Here is a 20035-nt window from a genome sequence, read left to right on the forward strand (position 1 = left end):
AAAATAAAATAATAACGATAATAATTAATAAATCTGAAAGACTCTGAAAGACCACTGATTTATGCTGAAAATGTGAGAAATCAGTGAAATGTCGATCATCTTGCTACCTAATGTCTATCACACCTCTCTCTCTCACTCTCTCTCTCTCTCTCACACACACACACACACACACACACACACACACACACTGAATCTCTACACACACCTCGACCATGCAGCTCTGTAACCATAGGCAACCGACATATTGTGCCTTTCGTGTTTTCTATGTTTTCTCTTATTTATTTTCTGTAGTATTATTGTAATATCTACTCAATATGTCTGGTTTCTTCTAAAAAAACACCTTAAAATAAAATCTAAAATAATAATAATTTACAAAAATGAAAGATTAAAAAAAAGTAAACACGTCGCCGCCAAAGTGACGTTGCGCTGTTGTCATCATCTGCGCGCCTGGCGGGAAACTGGCGCTGCTTGTCTCCTTTGGGGAGCGTAAACACTGTAAACTTTCCTAAACAGGTAATAAATACGGATTCGTGTGTATTAGCTTCTGAATGTGTGCACTCTAACTGGCTTTTAGATTACCATAGAGCTTCTGCGGAGTCCTTTTTAGCTGGTAAACTCAGTTAGAAGTTGAGGAGTGAGAGACTCAGCCAGGCCAGGGCTGTGTTGGAGCTGGAGCTGCTGCTGCTGCTGCTGCTGCTGCTGCTGCTGCTGCTGCTCCTGCTCCTCCTGCTGCTCCTGCTGCTCCTGCTGCTCCTCCTGCTCCTCCTGCTGCTGCTGCTCCTGCTGCTCCTCCTGCTCCTGCTCCTCCTGCTGCTCCTGCTGCTCCTGCTCCTCCTGCTGCTCCTGCTGCTCCTGCTGCTCCTGCTGCTCCTGCTGCTCCTGCTGCTGCTCTATATACCTGAATATCTCCATTACAGCTACTGTAGCCTTACAGCACATATTTGTGATTAGACAATAAGCATATAACTGTGTGTGTGTGTGTGTGTGTGTGTGTGTGTGTGTGTGTGTGTGTGTGTAGGTTGCTAGCTAGTTCTTTTGGGAAGGAAACATGCAGGCTTTCCTGAAAGGATCCGCACAGGGTGTCAAACCACAGAGGGATAAAGCCACAGCTGGGAGCAGTGGAGAGAAGCGACAGAAACCAGTGCCATGGGTGGAGAAATAGTAAGTGTGCATGTGTATGTGATGTGTGGATAGACATGTGTTATTGCCAACAGTCCTTCAAGTTACTCAGATCCAGAGCCCTGGATTGAAGAACCCACTTGTGATTGAGTTGGTGAGCTGCTTGATGGATAGTGATGTGTGAGGTGGCTCCTTTCAAAACGCTGTGTATCCATTTAAAACTGTTCTAGATATCAGAACGGTGCCAAAATCAAATCTGTGCATTGTCAGTCATATCGTCAATGTGACAACTTTACAGGAGAAGGACAAAAAAAAAAAAACAGTATAACTTTTCATGGAAGTCAGTGCAAGAGATTATACTCCAAATTCTGTTGGTCCATTCATCTTGAACTTCTATTTATTTTTTAATTTTGGCAAAAAGTGAAAGTTATGTCAGAGGTTAAAATTCTGGGCAGTTGGTGGTAAGGTTGTGGGTTCGATACCCGGGCTCTGCAAGCTGCCAGTGTTTGACCCTTGAGCGAGGCCCTTCACCCTCTCTGCTCCCTGGGCGCCCCAGCTATAGCTATTTTTTAAGATTTGTTTTTTTTGCTAAACATTTCCCCCAATTTACATAATGTTATATTTATGTTGAAGTATGTAGATCTGCATGTGCATATTTGTCACTGATTGCAATCATATCTTCACAGCAATGCTCCAAAATCGAACATAAACCCTTTAGTGACTGTAAACAGTAACTCTTTTTAAGTACTCTTGCAATATGGCGTTTCGTGAGCAGTATTACCAGTAATTTGAGCCTTATATAATTGAACATACCTGTTTATTTTATTTATTTATTCATTCATAAATTCATTCATTCCTTATTTTTTTTCCCTCTTTCTTCTGTAAACAGCAGGCCCAAGTGTGTGGATGAAGTTGCTTTTCAAGAGGAGGTCGTTGCAGTATTGAAGAAATCACTAGAGGGTGCTGATGTGAGTGCTGGGTTTTGTTTTGTGTTTTTTAACATTGTAACAAGTTGATTTACTTATAATATTTTTTTAATTAAGTTCCAAGCTAAATAAGTTGTCCTGCTAAAGGAACCTTCATTTGAAAGTGACATTGCTTGTATGTTGTGGGTCGATATTTGGGGAGGAGAACAGATGTATAACATCCACATCAGCACCTTTTGTGGGTTGAGTTCACCTCTCTTTACGATCCCTATTGGATTTCTATTGGGCTATAAATAGTAAAGGCTTGTTCTCTGCTGTAGTTTCTGAGCCTTGTGTTCTGTGCCACTTGTGTAATTGAATACGAGTGAAGCTGAGGGCATAAGCACTTTCCCTTGCTCTGCCATGTCTGGGTCTATGCAGACAAAAAGCATCTGTTGTATTTCTTCAGGCAAATTTCACTTATTCAGTGCAGAATTCCAATTATTCCATGAGTTGCTCATATTTGCAAGTGTTTATCATGGCCCGTTAGATACGTGTTATGCAGCTTCACTTTGTTGCCATTGTTTTTAAATATGTTGCCTTTTTTGTTTGCATATAGCTTCCTAATCTGCTGTTTTATGGACCACCTGGAACAGGAAAGACCTCCACTATTCTTGCTGCAGCAAGAGAACTTTATGGGTAAAAAAAACTCCCACAAAAATGATTTATGATTTATGCTACAAGCTACAAAACCTGCTTTATACTTTTACAGCCTATAGTGATTAAGCTCCATATGAGGCCGATTTCCCAGACAGGTAATCAGCTTAGTCTTGGACTATAGAGCATTCTGAATGGTGAATTTCCAAGTAAAAAGTAAAAAGGAATAGGCTTTATCTCTGTCTGGGAAACCAGCCCATGGTGTTCATTTTGGTTTATATTGGCCTGATAACATTAGCACTGACCATGCACCACTTTGTCTGCAGCCCGGAGTTGTATCGGCAGAGAGTGCTAGAGCTGAACGCCTCTGATGAGAGAGGGATTCAGGTAGTCCGGGAAAAGGTCAAGAACTTTGCTCAGCTGACTGTGGCTGGTAGACGACCAGAGTAAGTTTGAACCGAACTGATAATAATAATAATAATAATAATATTAATGTATTTGCACTGCGTCTTTTGGTGTAATGCTCTGCTGTTGTTATTCCAGTGGGAAGACTTGCCCTCCGTTTAAAATTATAATACTGGACGAGGCAGACTCCATGACCAATGCTGCCCAGGCTGCTCTCAGGCGCACCATGGAGAAAGAGTCACGCACCACACGCTTCTGTCTCATCTGCAACTACGTCAGCAGGTCAGGAGAGCTGTTAACATTTAATTCGAGCTTCATTCCTAGCTTTAGTTTATTCAGACAGGAGAAATCACAGTGCAGTCAGTGCTGAATGTGTTAAATGATAGTTGATTAATGTGGGTTTTTCGTGTATAGGATCATTGAGCCTTTGACGTCCCGGTGCTCCAAGTTCCGCTTCAAACCTCTCGCCAATGGCATTCAACAGGAACGTCTTGTAGAAATTTGTGAGAAGGAGAATCTAAAGTACAGCAAAGAGGTAAACATTGACAACCTAATGATTGGTAAAAAAAAAAATACCGACATTACCAACTGTTTTAGAGTTTGAACTCAAAATCCTCAGAAATAAAATTTAGAAGGTTGCACCGTTTGGGGAGCCCATTTGGAGTTATCACTTGCATAACCATATGATCGCAAACTAGTAAACACACAAGCTGGTCAGATCATATGATCCATATTTTGCCTGTTGCTGGAGTGTTGCGTGAGATCACAAGACACTGCAGTTCCTCGTTCAACCACTAGATGCCACTCTTTTGACCACTATACACTGACCTCACTCACGGCTTGAGAAATTCATTTAACCCAGTGTGAGTGTGGTGTCCGGTGGGTGGCCGGGGGTGTGCTGAAATTTGGGGGGGAAAGCAGTGAAAAGACTTGTGTAAACACCCCTAACTTAACTTGCTGAAAGTACATCACTCAGGCAAGTACAGGGAGTATCAGAGCACAGCAGAGCTTGCAGAGACCACTAATGGCACTCTGAGCTTCAGTTCTCAGTTCTGCACAGGAATCCCAGGCTCTCCCAGGTGGTGTTTGGAGTTCAGCAGCATTTTGAATGTGGTTGATTCCAAAAAGCAAATGCATTTAATCTTGAGCGACAATGTCGGAACAATTGATTGATCAAGCAGAAGGATGATCGGTGATTGTTATCCGCTCCCAAAACACTGATCAGTCCATCTCTACTAAACATAATAATGGAGAACTGATAATCATATCAGTCAGCACCGAATCTCTGAAATACTACAACTATTGGTGTAAGAAATTAAAATCTAAATATTAAATTGGTTGGGGTTATCAAGCATCACCATTTTTAAGAAACACACACTGCTCCTAATGTTGTATTCAACAACTAAACGCACAAAACTCGCTTCTAATGTCAAAATGACTTCATTAGACAAAGCTGTTGTTTAAAACAGGTTAATTTACTGATTACACATCTGTCAAATATACAACACCAGTGGGTAATAGTTACATAGCTTTGCTGTACGTTCTGTTACAGGGGATTGAAGCACTGGTGAAAGTTTCAGAGGGTGATCTGCGGAAAGCCATAACACTTCTCCAGAGCACAGCTAGACTCAGTACAGAGAAAGACATCACTGAAAGTATCGTCATAGAGATCGCAGGGGTGAGTCTTTATGTAATTGTATAACTGCTTGTTATGCTGGTTATTCAGTCGTGTTTTGAAAACCTAAATGTCTTCTGTTTTTAGGTGGTTCCACCAACAGTGATTGAAAATCTGATGCAAGTCTGTTACAGAGGCACCTTTGAAAAACTTGAGGCTGCTGTGAAGGTACGAACTGGAGTATTTTTTACTGTTAACTGATCAGATTATTTGGATTAGGTGTGTTGAATGCTATCTGTTTCTGACAGTTAAAATTCTTATGATGACTGGAATGGGTAAGATTGAGACAGTCGTGTAATTTTAAAGGCACGTGTTGTCTAAGGCACTAGACCACTCCAGTTTTTATGATTAAGCTGTATGATCAACATTAGTACCCACTTCTTTTCTGAAATGGCTTGCTAATTTTTCACAGGTTAAATTTAAGTTGAGGCTATTTCCAAGCTAAACTCTGTCTGAAAGGTCCTTAATCATTCTGTGTTGACCGCTTCTTCAGAATATGATCGATGAAGGTTACGCTGGCACACAGATTCTCAACCAGCTCCATGACATCATCATAGAGGCGAGCCTGAATGACAAACAGAAGTCTGTCATCACAGAGAAGATGGCGGTAAGTGTTTTGCTTTTGCATTTATGGTTGAATAGATTTTGCCTTGCTTTTTCAGTGGAAATGGGATGGTGAAAGTTTCCTTTTATGATGTACGAAAGGGACAAAGGTTTTGGGACACCTACACATTACAGACGCAGGGCCTTTTAGACATCCCATTCAAAATCCATAGGCATTAATATAGAGTTGGTCCCCCTTTGCAGCTCTAACAGCAGTAGGTGTGGATCTCTGCAGTTATTGAGTCAGCAAAGCGTTGGAGACTTCTCAGCGCTATGCTCTAAGCTCAGCTTTGCAGGGACTAGCAGACATTAAACTTGTGTCATATGTGTGTCATTAGGTGGTCGATAAGTGCTTGGCGGATGGAGCTGATGAGTACCTGCAGCTGTTGGGCCTCTCCTCAGTCATCATGCAGCAGGCCACCCAGAGCAGCTGAGCACTCTGTGGACGGCAACTCATCGTTTTGACTTTGTACGTAAAAAAAAATGTGTATGATGTAATTAAACTTTCTTATCTTTCACACACTCTTGGTGTTTGCAGTTTCTCAGAGAATATAATGTTAGATATACGCGGCCATATCAGAATATGAAGACCACCCCTGATTTGGGAAAATCAAACACCTGCTCTGGTATTCCAACTTCTATGTGTGTCAGCTTTGAGTTTCTGCGTCTCCGTTTTAAACATTTGTGCCTCCAGTGCAAGCCTTGCCATGTAGTTACCAATCTGTGTAAAATCGGACATCACTACAAACAGCATGTGATGTTCTAATGTAGTAAAATGCTCAACATCAGTAGCTTACTGAACGGTCCTGGGGAGAGCGCACCTGTTGGGCCAGCTCTCTAGTAGGAGTCAACACCAAAGCCTGGGTTACTTTCTGCTCTAGGATGGAAAGTGCCTGACTGGGCCTGAGCAATAAAATCATCACCTTACAGAAGAAGGGGAAGAAGATTGTCAGTCAGATGAATGTAAGTCTAATGATGCCTTCCTTAGAAGGTCCTACTCATGCCTTTGGAGGTTCTGAGTACGATGTGATTTGTGTTCAACAGCATTGGATCGGAAACAACCTGAAGACCTTTGATGCGTCCCAACTGCCTACTAACTACTAATACTAGTTTTTGAGCATGAAGTAAACTTTAAATATACTTCTGATTATTGAAAATACTCAAATATCCAAGATGCATACTCTGAATCGGACAGTGTTCGAGTGTGGTTAAATGGAAAGTGTTATTCCTCAATTGAAAAGGGAGGAGCTATATACAATTATTTGGAAAAAACAATTACCTTAAACAATTATTCTGGAAAAAATTCCAGATAACGATGCAAGTGGAGCAACAACGGTGGCAGGAAAACTTTCAGTGACGTATGCTGGTCACAATTCCTGTTAGTATGTTTTGTGTACTAACCCCCACCCCCAAACTCACACTAGATTCAAGATCAAGATTAGTATATAGTATTTACCTTATAGTAATAGTGTGTAGTACATAATTGGATTTACATGTATTTACCTTTTACTGTACTGTTGTTAAGTCCGAAGGAATCAACCAACATGGCTGGAAGGCAGAAAAAGTCCTTACTTATCCCAGTTTGTCCCCCTTTTAGACTCTACAACCACTGATCTACTGAATGCTAAGCTGTCAGGATATCAGGATTGTGTCCACTGAGCGTTGTGTACGCATTTCTGTGAGCCAAGTTTTATCAGCCCTATGGGAAACGAGCAGCTGCCAGCTCCACGTCTCATGACGGAGCGTTTCAGAGACCGCAAAGGCTTTGAGAAGTTCACAGCATCACATCTTCACAAGTCATCCAAGCACTTTCTTTAAGGAACAATATACAGCAGGTTCTCTGACGAGTTAGACTAGTGGTGCCCTGGTCCTGGTCTTGGTGATCTACTACCGTGGAAGAGTTCAGCTTCAACCGGCCTTCACTGACCTGGAGCAGGGCTTTACCTTTAACCTCTGCTGAATGGATGATGGGGTTTTTTCCCCCATCCACAAAGAGTCTCCTTTAGTCCATGCCATCACAATTGTCCATAATCTCGTTCCAGTTGCTCTGGAGAGGAACTGGAGGCACCGGGCCAAAGTCCACACAATGCTACATCACCATCAGGCTCCATGACCTCCATGGTCTCCATCACTAGAGCTATAGTCAGTATTGACGAAAAGTCATAACAGGGTATTTTATATATATATTATCTGAAATGGGGCGAGGCAGAGAGCTGAATGAGGGCCACATGGTTTTTGTTGGGAGTTTGACTGGATGGTCTACCATCATGAGCAGCTCCATACTGGTCCTCTAGTGTGTCCAAACTGGAGAGGCCCCCTATGGGAGCCTCCCATCATCCTGGTGGTGCTGAAAATGTTGGACTAGGTTGATAAACAAGCACAAAAGGTACAGCAATGCTTCCTCAGGTACTCAGGTTAGGTGTACACCAGGATCTAGACATGATAACAGTGTTTAATGGACCTCAACAAATGGCCGGGGACAGCTGGCTACCAAAGTTTGAGATAATCTGGTATAATTATAACTAGCTATGTTCCTTAGACATTTGTTTGTTTGGATAACTGAGTGGCATTTGCTGCGAAGGACACGTCTATCTCTTTTTAGGACTAAACAAGTCCATGCTGAAGCCACTTTGACTGGTTTTATTAAGATGTTTATACTGGTTAGGTAGCAGCGAGCTGGAGTCCGCAGAACCGCTGGACTCGACCCGCCCTGAGCTTCAGCGCTCGTTCCCAGAAGAGGAGCGCTGCGGCCGCCGCGGTCCCCTCCGCCAGAACTCTACCCCTCGTCAAAATGCAAGAAAATAAACTCCACAAAGCACAACTTTAGTTTAATAGCACTTTATTGTAAATATTGTACATCGTTTGAACACGACATGGTGAAACATGTCCTGGTGGAATGTGAAATAACAACATATGAAGCTGTGGACTATTTTACGAGGCGGAGGGATATTGCAGTAAACTACACTAACGGTCCCAGTGAATACGGGGTTTCCCCGACGATGAACGGAAGTCAGGAAACCTAGCCGCAAAGCTTGCTGGGAATTGTAGTCTGAAAGCGTAGCAAGCGATGGCGTGTTGTTATCCAGAGTAATAGCAGTAAATATGAATCAGTAGAGCGAAATATACTTAAGTATATCTTTACTATCTTACTGTGCATTGCAAAACACTCAGTTTTTGGTTCATTTATTAGTCTTGAGTTATTTCCATAACACCAGAATAGCTAAGTTTAGCATCACTCTATAACCTATATAGGTACTTAATTACTTAGAAGGTCAGTGTGTTTATTATTATAATTAAATAATGCAGCAATAATACACTGTCACAAAGTCAACACAATTTCAGATTTCTAAGCCACATGGTACACATGGCTTAAAGGTGCCCCAAAACAGAAAACTGCATTTACCTTGGCGTAGTGGAATAAGGAGAGTTTTTACAGCCCTGTAAAATGAGCCAATTCCAAAACTCCAAGCCTGTAACAGCTTAAAGCTATGATAGGCTAGGCTAGACTATGCTAGCTGCTGTGGGTCATCACACTGCTGAATACCAGCCAACAAAAGCCAAAAAGGGGCGCATTAGTTTTTTTCCACAAGCCCTAAGGCAAAATAACAGGGTTGTAATAAGGCCCGTAAAACCGCATCTGAGCATTTTCCGCCCCAATCAAAGTCACATACTTACTGTTTATATACCAAGAGCTTATAATACTTAATAAATGCTTTCTACGACACCTTTAACTTACCTTATCGACCGCCCTCTAAAGTTTAAGGCTCTAGTCATTAGGGGAAACACTAAATGTGAGTGTATTCAGCAGTAAATAAAACACAAGCAGGGTCTGCACACTGGGGAGTTGACCGTGCATATATTTTCGGCTGTAATATGGTTCAGTTGTAGAGGTTTAGTGAGGTCAGAAAGGCCTGTTCCTGGAGCGAGTGTTGATTAGTCCGAGCACCGAGAAGGCACTTGCTGCCGCGGTCACCAAACTTATGGCCCCAATAGCACGGGTCGCCTGAGGAGACAAGAGACCAGACACAACAGAAGACCATGAAAAGTGGAACTGCTTTTGGAAACACATGTTACTACTACATGTTCGCCTGTGTAGCAGGGTGCACATTATAGCTAGTCTGCACAATATCCAAGACATCCAGCTAGCAAAATGACGAGAGGCAGACGGACAGACCTGCTCAGATACGCCCTCCCCGTATCGCAATAGGGTGACAAAGTGTTCGCAGTTACTGCCCAGCAGGTCATATGACACCTCCTGACCAATCAGTAGTTGAGCTCGCTGAATGATCTCAGAGACAGGCAAAGGGGTGTGATTGTCGTCATATTTATTGTTGACACGGAATGTATCACCCCCCACCACATCCTTCAGGAGCTGCATCCGGACCACTGCCTTTCGACTGAACACCGACTTCACACTGGACATGGCAGCTGCTTGGCTCTCGTCTAAGGGGGGGAAGAGTAGACATGAGTCTAAAGGTTGCACACACTGAGTTGCCAGTTGATTAGGTACACCTACTTTGTACCCACACTCCATAGCTTTAATGCTAGGGCCCGTGGTCTCAAGCCTAGTGAGGCCCTAGCATTAACTGTGGGGTACAAGGTAAGGGTATCTACACTCCGTAGCTTTGCTAGGTTAATGCTAGGGCCCCTGGTCTCAAGCCTAGTGAGGCCCTAGCATTAACTGTGGGGTACAAGGTAGGGGTATCTACACTCCGTAGCTTTGCTAGGTTAATGCTAGGGCCCCTGGTCTCAAGCCTAGTGAGGCCCTAGCATTAACTGTGGGGTACAAGGTAAGGGTATCTACACTCTGTAGCTTTGCTAGGTTAATGCTAGGGCCCCTGGTCTCAAGCCTAGTGAGGCCCTAGCATTAACTGTGGGGTACAAGGTAGGGGTACTACTCTGTAGCTTTGCTAGGTTAATGCTAGGGCCCCTGGCCTCAAGCCTAGTGAGGCCCTAGCATTAACTGTGGGGTACAAGGTAGGGGTACCACTCTGTAGCTTTGCTAGGTTAATGCTAGGGCCCCTGGTCTCAAGCCTAGTGAGGCCCTAGCATTAACTGTGGGGTACAAGGTAGGGGTATCTACACTCTGTAGCTTTGCTAGGTTAATGCTAGGGCCCCTGGTCTCAAGCCTAGTGAGGCCCTAGCATTAACTGTGGGGTACAAGGTAGGGGTATCTACACTCTGTAGCTTTGCTAGGTTAATGCTAGGGCCCCTGGTCTCAAGCCTAGTGAGGCCCTAGCATTAACTGTGGGGTACAAGGTAAGGGTATCTACACTCCGTAGCTTTGCTAGGTTAATGCTAGGGCCCCTGGTCTCAAGCCTAGTGAGGCCCTAGCATTAACTGTGGGGTACAAGGTAGGGGTATCTACACTCTGCAGCTTTGCTAGGTTAATGCTAGGGCCCCTGGTCTCAAGCCTAGTGAGGCCCTAGCATTAACTGTGGGAGTACAAGGTAAGGTTATCTAAACTATGTAGCTTTGCTAGGTTAATGCTAGGGCCCCTGGTCTCAAGCCTAGTGAGGCCCTAGCATTAACTGTGGGGTACAAGGTAAGGGTATCTACACTCCGTAGCTTTGCTAAGTTAATGCTAGGGCCCCTGGTCTCAAGCCTAGTGAGGCCCTAGCATTAACAGTGGGGTACAAGGTAAGGGTATCTACACTCCGTAGCTTTGCTAGGTTAATGCTAGGGCCCCTGGTCTCAAGCCTAGTGAGGCCCTAGCATTAACTGTGGGGTACAAGGTAGGGGTATCTACACTCCGTAGCTTTGCTAGGTTAATGCTAGGGCCCCTGGTCTCAAGCCTAGTGAGGCCCTAGCATTAACTGTGGGGTACAAGGTAGGGGTATCTACACTCTGTAGCTTTGCTAGGTTAATGCTAGGGCCCCTGGTCTCAAGCCTAGTGAGGCCCTAGCATTAACTGTGGGGTACAAGGTAGGGGTATCTACACTCTGTAGCTTTGCTAGGTTAATGCTAGGGCCCCTGGTCTCAAGCCTAGTGAGGCCCTAGCATTAACAGTGGGGTACAAGGTAAGGGTATCTACACTCCATAGCTTTGCTAGGTTAATGCTAGGGCCCCTGGCCTCAAGCCTTTAACTGTGGGGTACAAGGTAGGGGTAGCTACACTTTGCTGAGTTAATGCTAGGACCTCACTAGGCTTGAGATAAGGGCCTAGAGTAATTCAGGAGCTAGGATTGGCCCTTAAAATGATTTACCACCAACATACATACCATAAGCTATTCATATCCATGACTGGATATATACCAGATTTGGTAAAAGGTCAACTCCAAATGATCAAAATGGTGCAACTGCCCGTGCAAGTTGCCTGTCTAAGTGTTGGCCCTATTGTCAGGAGAGCAATCTGTGGCCGGGAATCCATGAGCATAGCTATCCTCAGTCTCTCTTTTGCCATTTTATCAGAAACACCTCCCATATACAATAGGTATTGTAGCCCATCTAATACTGCACAGTTGATCTGCTCCCCTCTACACCATTCATCATAAGGACTACCACTGATCCTTCCACTGATTTGGCTGGTGAACCATTGTATAAAGCATGACCTTGTTGCTGCAGTTTTACACACCTACGTGTCATACAATATTTGGTCTTTGGCGGCCATAAGGTGGTCTTTTCCATCAGTGCGCGGGGTAGAAGGCAGCAGCTTATGGCCTACAGTCAATAACTGTAAACCTACAAAGTGTACTGATATGGTAAGTGTTTCTAATAAAATGGCCATTAAGTGTAGGTATGAGATAGGTGTGCTTAATTGATAAGAAACTGGCAGGTCTGCATACTGTATGTGAACAGGCCTGAAGCACTGACCAACTGGTGTAAGGTTGATGATGTAGCCATCTCCCAGATACAGTGCCCAGTGCTGATAAGCTGGTCTGAAGATCTCGATGAGGTCACCAGGTTGGGGTTCATTATAAGGCTCAGGTTCGCTAGTAGCCATCTGCAACAAAAAAATATATAACTTTTAGTAACAAGTCTAGAACATGGTCATGTGTGGATCTCACAGTTCGGTATGAGTGCGGTACATCAGCTTGCGTTAATTCATTTCAACTGATCATCATGAGCTGAAAAAAAATTAATTTCGGTAAATTACCTGTTTATTTTTGGTCATTTCAAATCCAAAGATGAGAAAAGTGAGAGATAAAGAATATCGAGCGATGAAAACCAACCATAGCAATACTCCTAAACAACTACACTTCCCACAATACTATGCAAATCCAAAGACTTAAGCTGTGTCATACACTGTGCCTTATTCCCTGTCCCCTACATGTGAAAATTCAGATCATAAACAGTACTTAATGTCAGACTTCATAAGAAAAGATGTGGATTATGGGTATTCCATGTCTGTTTAGGGTACATTGTGTGTACGCTATATATTACAGTGCATTATGGGATTGTTACAATGCATTGTTTTGTTACTGGTACAGACTATTTAGTCCAGCAAAAGCAGCAACATTTCCCAAGAGCGTGATACTTCCACCACCATGTTTAACACCTTTACAACAACAACAACAAAAAAAAAACACTAGTGCTAACTGTGATCCGTTAAATTTACAGTAAAAAAGTAAGTCATTAAATTACAGGTAGATTAAAAAAAAACAGTGCTTGTAAGCAGGCTGGATTCCAGCCTAAACAGGATCACTACTGTTACCATGTTCGATTCTAATGGAGTGAGCGAGTGTGTGTTGAGTGTGAGATACTGCTGTTGTTGATGTTCGTCCTGCCTTTTTCTTTCTTTGTTAATCTTTAGACTCACACAGAGCTAAATAAGAGCTCAAGTGAATCTTCAGCTTGCCTCCCCCGTCCATTCAAATCAAATCCAATTTATTTGGATAGATATAAAAACCTCAGATCCCCAGTGAGCCAGCCAAAGGCCACAGTTCACAAATGGACATTTTAAAAGAACTTAATTTTTAATGCAATAAGAAAAAAAGAATATCTCTATAGAATGTTAATTAGGCCTTTCAGCAGTAAATGGTCTCTCAGCTTCAAAAGACTCCAATTTAAAGATTTAAACATTTGAAGGTAAGAAATTAGCCACTGAATCCATGTAGACGAGTTAGCATTGCTGTATGATAAGCTGACTGCTGGATGTGCTGGTGCAATTCTGAGTAATAAATAATAAGTCATTTAGTACTAATAATATTAATCACAAAAATGTGTGTAAGCTAAATGACATCATGAAACCATTTCAAACTCACATTGCCTCACTAAACAACCCTGCATACATCAGCAAACCAGACCAGCTGGTTCAGACAATTTTAGACCATTTTAGGTCTAAGCTGTTTGTTTCAGCCAGATGTTTACACATTTTATGACGTATGGACCAAAAAAAAAATTATGTTTTTACCATTTTTACCAAGATCTTAGCTTTTCTCTCTGAAGTTTCATTTTTGGAGATACTGGAGTTTTGCTGGAGTTTTCTTTATAGGTATGTATAATGTAGTCGACGGGGGATTTCCTTCATGAGGACTCGAGATTGTTTGAAGTGGAGATGAAGACGTTGGTATTTGGTGTAAACACACAGGACAGTTTTATACGTACGTTTTTCTTGTGTCTTTGATTAACAGACAACACCACTACCGGCCAGTGAGCTACCACACCATGTGGGAGACTGGGGTTCCATTCCCGGCCTGGGTGACTGTGCTGCGCTACACCAATAAAATTCCTTGGGCAAAACTCTTAACACTACACTGGTCCAATTTTGTAATACGAGTATACATGTAAGTCGCTCTGGAGAAGAGTGTCAGCTAAATGCCATAAAGGACCTAAAAGGAATCAGATGTTTTATTATTTACTATATTATTTTACTATAGTAATCCTTCAGATTACATTACAAGTACATTTTGAATGGAAACATTTTAACAGGAAGATAAGAGGCCCTGGCCTTTCCTTTTTGGTACTGTCTGAATCTACATGTATTCGAAATGTGGGAGTATTACAGGTTTGACCGTTTAGTGTATTGTGACCTTGTGTTGACACCTGTCCAATTAGGTGGAAATCTATGTGCATGATATTTAGGTCATGTGAGAGTGACAGACATACCCCCTCCCACCTTATATTGCAATAGGGTGAAGAACAACAGCAGTTACAGCCAACTGGTCATATAACACCTCTTGACCAATGAGGAGTTTAACGATTATCTGTGCAGTTATTAAAGTATACATTCAAAACAAGTCAGTTATTATAGGTAATATTATATTATTGAGTAATTCTGGCCAATATTCAAAGATATTGAAAGAATGCCATTTCAATGAAGCCTTAGTACTCACGGTATAGCTTGTCCTTGGTTGTTTATCCGTCATCCCACAGCATGATTGAGCTCTTTCTATAAAAAAATAGACAATTGACATTTTTTATATCACATATATGAGTTTAAAACGCATATAAACATTTACTTCTGGCTAACCTGGTCACGAGCAGGGGTTTAATAAACCTTTTAATAGATAATCATTAGATTATAGCTTAAAGCTTAGATTATATAGATACACAGACAGCCCTCAAACACGTGTAAACTGATTTCCTGTGTAAACAAAAAGGCCAGATAGTGCTGGAGTATTGAGGACAATGAGGAGAGGTGATGTCACAGTCACACATACACACACACACCTACACAAACGTACACTCACAATACATGGGCTCACACAACATAGGCACAATAGAGGGCAAATAATGGAGAAACAGGTGGAAGAAGTGCAACGTGCAATGTGTCTGAAGTGTAGGGTAGTAATAAAGGCCTATACTTTAAATAAACAACCTGAACTATCAGATTTATCTGAATTTGGAGCCTTTCAGCCCTGAATATTGTGGCTGGGACCAGCAAAAGTCAGCCGGAAGCATAAAACATCCACATTTACCATGATTTACCATAATATTCCTTCCCTTTTCATTACAATCTCAAATTGCCATCCAAATTGCACATACTTGTAACTCGATCCAGCTGATTTGGCTCATTCTGGCCTATACCGTGGTCTACTAACCCCCTAGGGGTGATCAGTTATTCTTGGTCATTCTCAGGTTTCTGTAACAGCATGAAGATGTCCAGCTGAATTGTACTGAATTATTGAAACACAGAGCCATTTAATGCTGTCACATTCGGCCTTCAGTCGAAAGTAAGTCAGCTTTAGCTGTAGAACTACACCCATAGCACCCACGCATCTCGAGAACACACAGTACTCACTTAACAACAGAGATCATTCTCCACCAAAACCCAATCACCCCTCCATTGGAGTCAAGTCGGCTTCCAAGAACTCAAGCAGAATTGTCCTTCAGTCCGTAAAACGACCCTCGGTCAGAATAAGCTCAGAACTCCAGCAGTTTTTCCCTTGCTCTAGCTGATGCACAGAGAGAACTGTAGAGGGTCCAGCAGTGGCACTATTCTTCTGGGTGAACTGACCACGGTCTGAACCTGCTCCGGTGGTAGGCACAGCGTGCCATTCATAGGTCAATGCTTTCATTGTGTTACAAACACCCTGTTGCCCTCCGTGGCGGGAGGGAGACCTCTTGGGTGGCTAGAACAAAGTATCACACATGTTTTGAACCCCCCTAGATTCGGTGTACTGACCAGTAATAAACTACCACCAAAAGGTTTTTTTAACTTTTAACAATTGCAGAACCCTTTACATAAAAAGTTCCATACCTAAACAAATAACCATGCAAGGAGCCATAGTATCATGCAATGACCCAGGTATGTAATGAAATGAGTGTTTGAGTGTTTACAGTTGTATATATAGGCACTGCCTTTACTAAAGAACCATTGAAGAAGCTCTTTTGGTTCCTCATACTCCAGCATAAAAGGGTATTCTTGTAACAATAGTGGAACCCATATGTAAAGAACCACCTACAAGAGGTTTTCCTTGTGTATAAAGGACGATTTAAAGCATGTTATCTTAAATGTCATGGTATATAATATACTGATCAGCCATAACATTAACACCGCCTCCTTGTGTCTCCAGCATACATTGTTACCCTTCATTCACCCTGTTCTTCAGTGATCAGGACACCACAGGACTGACCACCACAGAGCAGGTAATATTTGGGTGGTGGGTCATTCTCAGCACAGAGGGACTATAGTGTGGAATTATAGTATAAGTATATAGGTACAGGTATATATAAGTATATCCTGCTCCTATATGGTATGTGGAGCTGATCTAATGGACAATGAGTGTAGGGACAAGGATTATTGGTATTAATGTTATGGCTGATTGAGTGTATATACACAATATTAAAGGGATATTTAAAAAAAATGTCTACAAGAGGTTTTCCTTGGGTACTAAGGTATGTCTAATTAGACAAAGAGCCACTTTTGCATCCAAAGGGTTCTTTAAGGCATAGTTCTATATAAAATATTAATATAAAAAAAAAATAATAATAATATTCAGAACAGGCTATCGAACAGTAACTACATTAGGCCTCTTCTTATTAGCTTTAGCACCTCCAGAACCCTCCACTTTACAGATATTTGGTTTGACGGTGATTTGTAGCTTGATTCATTCAGCTATTTGAAGAGCATTTTCCAAACCGGTCATTTACCACTGATCACAGCAGGTGGCAGCAGATGATGCCGTCACACAACCCAAAAACTTCTGAATGATCAAATGTAAAAAAATGCTCTTTATTTACAGTCTTATGCAAATGTTTGGCCACCCCTGGTCAAATGACATGTTTTATTGATTTTCTAAGTGTAAGTACGTGACCAAATCTTATGTTGGAAAGATTTTCTGCAGCTTTTAGAGCACTGGGCCTATTTGCTCTTCTCCCTGTTGCGTCAGGGAAGCGATTTTGCTGTCTGAAGGACAGACAGAAAGACAGAAAGAGAGGAGCTTCTATCCGCAGGTTATTTGGGCTCTCAACCAGGACAACCTCACATGCATACATTTTATTATTATTTTATCCTATTATATCTGTATTATATTTATATTTTATAATTTTTTTTATATTTAATACATTTGGTCATTTATTATCTTTTTGTTTTATGTGACTGAGGCTTACTTTTACTGCTAAATTTCAATAAACCCTGATTTGATTTATTTTCTGAATTTAACATATTTTACTTCATTAAGTTAAGGTTTAGTTAAGTTTAAATGTAGGTTTTTATTGTATAGCTTGATGTGGGCAGACTGTCAAAAAAGCATTTCACTGCAAGTTATACTGTGTATGACTATGTATGTGACAAATAAAATTTGATTTTGATTTTTTTTTTTTGATATTGTAAAAAATAAATAAATAAATAAAACAAATCAAAATAATGTATTTACGTATTTAAGTATTTTTTTTATTATTTATTTTTTTTCGTCATAAATAAGGAAGTCATAGAAGCTTTGAAAGTAGGGTGTAGTAGCTGGTTTAGGGACTATCCTCAGGCTGTAATAAACTCGTAATGAAATGTACCCACAACAACAGCAGGGGGGCGCTAAAGCCCCAGACCAGTTCTCGCGAGAGTCTCAGCGGAAAACGGCAGATGGCTCTTCCTTGTCGGTCGGTTTTAGCATGACAGCGGCGGCGGGAGCGGCGCGCCTGGGAGCAGAAGCGTAGGTCAGTCCGTACAGGGATGCCGCCGCGCCGTTGTGTTTTTTGACGCTCGGCTGTTTTCATGGTGTGCGAGAAGCCGCCGCCGCGCCGCTGTTGTTGTTGTTGTTCTTCCTCCTCCTCCTCTTCCTCCTCCTCTTCTTCTTCTTCTTCTTCTTCTTCTTGTTGTTGTTGTTATTCCTCCGCTGCGCGTCCATCCACCGGCGGCGTCGCCCCTCCGCGCTCTTCGGCCCGCCGCGCCCTTCGCTTCGCTCCGCAAAATGACCGGAGAGAAGATCCGCTCCCTCCGCAAGGACCACAAACCGGGCAAGGACGAGGAGGACCTGCTGGAGCCGGACGAAGAGGCAGCCACGGGGACGTTCACGTCGTCCGCCCGGACTGGAGTTGGCGGCGGCGGTGGCGGTGGCGGCGGCGGTGGTGGCGGCGGTGGGGGCAAAGGCAAAGCCAACAAGATCTTCAGCAACCACAAGCTGGTCAGATCACCGTCCCAGCAGCGGGAGTCCCAAATCAACGCCAACAACGCGGCCACCACCGCGCCGCTCACCGTCGACGACAAGAACAAAAACCCGGTGGTCCGGAGCAGTGCGGACTTCCCGGTGCACGAATGTGTGTTTAAAGGAGACGTGCGGAGACTCTCGTCTCTTATCCGGACTCAGAACATCGCACAGAAAGACGTTCACGGTGAGTTTTTAAGGGTCGGCTTGTTTTGGCCTTCAGCTCTGATGTTTACAACCGTAACTCGGTAGCTAGGAGGGTTAGCCGGCCGGCCAGCCAGCCAGCCAGCCAGCTAGCGCGTCCCTGCGCTGCTCGCCGGACTGCACTTGTTCAACTTCGTTTTCGGAGAGGTTTAGTCTTTACAAACCGCAGTTTTCGACTGGAAATAGTGTAGTAAACTTTTTATCGTGTTTCCACGAGTATTTAATTCTTCAGCGAAGTTAAACTGATGCATTTCAGTGGCATTTCTGAACCGCAGTCACTCGGGGCTTAAGGCGCTAAGTCTATTATTCAGTAGTAACGGTGGCTAGCTGGTAGCGTTGCCACGAATCTCGTGTTTCTGATATTTAGGGTTATAACTTAGACATTAAATTAACTTTAACCTCAATTTCTGAAATGTATGGTTTATTTATTCTCTTTTAAGCTCCCAAAACCCTGCACGTAGACTCTCACTTCATTAGTAGTGTAGTTTACGTCAATGTCATAGGCCCTATAACAGACCCTTGTGGCACGCCACAAAGTCTTATAATCTAAATGGCTGTAAATGTCTTTTTCTTTAGGATTAATAACTGAAATATTATCTTAAAATTAAAGAGCTAACACCACTGGTCCTATAAATGGTCTTGTAAATGTAAATGTAAATGTTTATCTCCTAAAGTGGTCAGTTTACATCAATGTCATAGGCCCTATAACAGACCCTTGTGGCACGCCACAAAGTTTTATAATCTAAATGGCTGTAAATGTCTTTTTCTTTAGGATTAATAACTGAAATATTATCTTAAAATTAAAGAGCTAACACCACTGGTCCTATAAATGGTCCTGTAAATGTAAATGTAAATGTTTATCTCCTAAAGTGGTCAGTTTACATCAATGTCATAGGCCCTATAACAGACCCTTGTGGCACGCCACAAAGTCTTATAAACTAAATGGCTGTAAATGTCTTTTTCTTTAGGATTAATAACTGAAATATTATCTTAAAATTAAAGAGCTTACACTACTGGTCCTATAAATGTAAATGTTTATCTTCTAAAGTGGTCAGCTGAGCAGTAAATGAGTTGTAATCACTGAATAACCCCCTGGAATCTTATATATTCTTTTTTTCAGATAGCTAATATTGTAAAGGAAGTCAGTCTAAATGCACATTTATGCACATTTTATTCTCGACTGTTAGGCCTCAAAAAGTTGATTCAGTTAATCATTTACTCAGAATATGAGAGTAATTGAAGTAATAAACAATAACTGTATTGATTATGTCCAGCTATGTCCATGTCATGATTCCACTGAACTGGCAATAGATAGACCATTTAATGAGGGCATTGAATCTGTATTTGAAACTTGCAGAGCTCAGATGTGCTGTTTTTCAGATATACAGTCGCCGAGCACATTATTAGAAAGACCTGTACACACACACCTTTCTAAGTTATCCG

The 20035-nt window shown here is 42.3% G+C and overlaps 3 protein-coding genes across 4 annotated transcripts in view; 2 read left to right on the forward strand and 1 right to left on the reverse strand.

Annotated features, from left to right (window-relative positions):
• The first annotated feature begins 433 nt into the window (after positions 1–433).
• Positions 434–5831, forward strand: rfc4 (replication factor C (activator 1) 4). The gene is made up of 11 exons (XM_072660604.1): positions 434–513; positions 1019–1161; positions 2009–2087; positions 2644–2723; positions 3008–3127; positions 3225–3368; positions 3501–3621; positions 4639–4764; positions 4849–4929; positions 5255–5368; positions 5703–5831. Exons 2-11 carry the CDS (start codon positions 1049–1051, stop codon positions 5796–5798), a joined length of 1074 nt encoding a protein of 357 aa, XP_072516705.1. The 5' UTR covers positions 434–513; positions 1019–1048; the 3' UTR covers positions 5799–5831.
• Positions 5832–8249: 2418 nt separating this feature from the next.
• On the reverse strand, positions 8250–18001 carry plaat1 (phospholipase A and acyltransferase 1). Of its 2 annotated transcripts, none has more exons than XM_072660065.1 (5): positions 17761–18001; positions 14639–14694; positions 12177–12306; positions 9539–9807; positions 8250–9367 (listed from the first exon to the last, which is right to left on the reverse strand). In XM_072660065.1, the coding sequence occupies exons 2-5, from the start codon at positions 14669–14671 to the stop codon at positions 9266–9268; spliced, it is 534 nt and encodes a 177-aa protein (XP_072516166.1). In that variant the 5' UTR covers positions 14672–14694; positions 17761–18001; the 3' UTR covers positions 8250–9265. The 2 variants fall into 2 exon arrangements, with proteins under 2 accessions (XP_072516166.1, XP_072516165.1); XM_072660064.1 differs by lacking the exon at positions 17761–18001 and adding an exon at positions 15547–15685.
• Positions 17823–20035, forward strand: part of ankrd13c (ankyrin repeat domain 13C) — a 42554-nt gene continuing 40341 nt past the window's right edge. Inside the window, exon 1 of the mRNA XM_072660063.1 lies at positions 17823–18575. Coding sequence (XP_072516164.1) covers positions 18155–18575 — 421 coding nt within the window. The 5' untranslated portion in view covers positions 17823–18154. The remainder of the gene's footprint in view (positions 18576–20035) is intronic.

The sequence above is a fragment of the Salminus brasiliensis genome, chromosome 17 (genome assembly GCF_030463535.1).
Source record: "Salminus brasiliensis chromosome 17, fSalBra1.hap2, whole genome shotgun sequence".
NCBI lineage: Eukaryota > Metazoa > Chordata > Actinopteri > Characiformes > Bryconidae > Salminus > Salminus brasiliensis.

Coding starts and splice junctions, on each gene's coding strand:
- rfc4 (XM_072660604.1), top strand. CDS start 1,049: ATGCAGGCTTTCCTGAAAGGATCCGCACAGGGTGTCAAACCACAGAGG. Junction 1,162..2,008: donor GTGCCATGGGTGGAGAAATA/GTAAGTGTGCAT, acceptor TTCTGTAAACAG/CAGGCCCAAGTGTGTGGATG. Junction 3,369..3,500: donor ATCTGCAACTACGTCAGCAG/GTCAGGAGAGCT, acceptor TTTCGTGTATAG/GATCATTGAGCCTTTGACGT.
- plaat1 (XM_072660065.1), bottom strand. CDS start 14,671: ATGACGGATAAACAACCAAGGACAAGCTATACC. Junction 9,808..12,176: donor CATCAACCTTACACCAGTTG/GTCAGTGCTTCA, acceptor TCCCCCCCTTAG/ACGAGAGCCAAGCAGCTGCC. Junction 9,368..9,538: donor GGGAGGGCGTATCTGAGCAG/GTCTGTCCGTCT, acceptor TTGTCTCCTCAG/GCGACCCGTGCTATTGGGGC.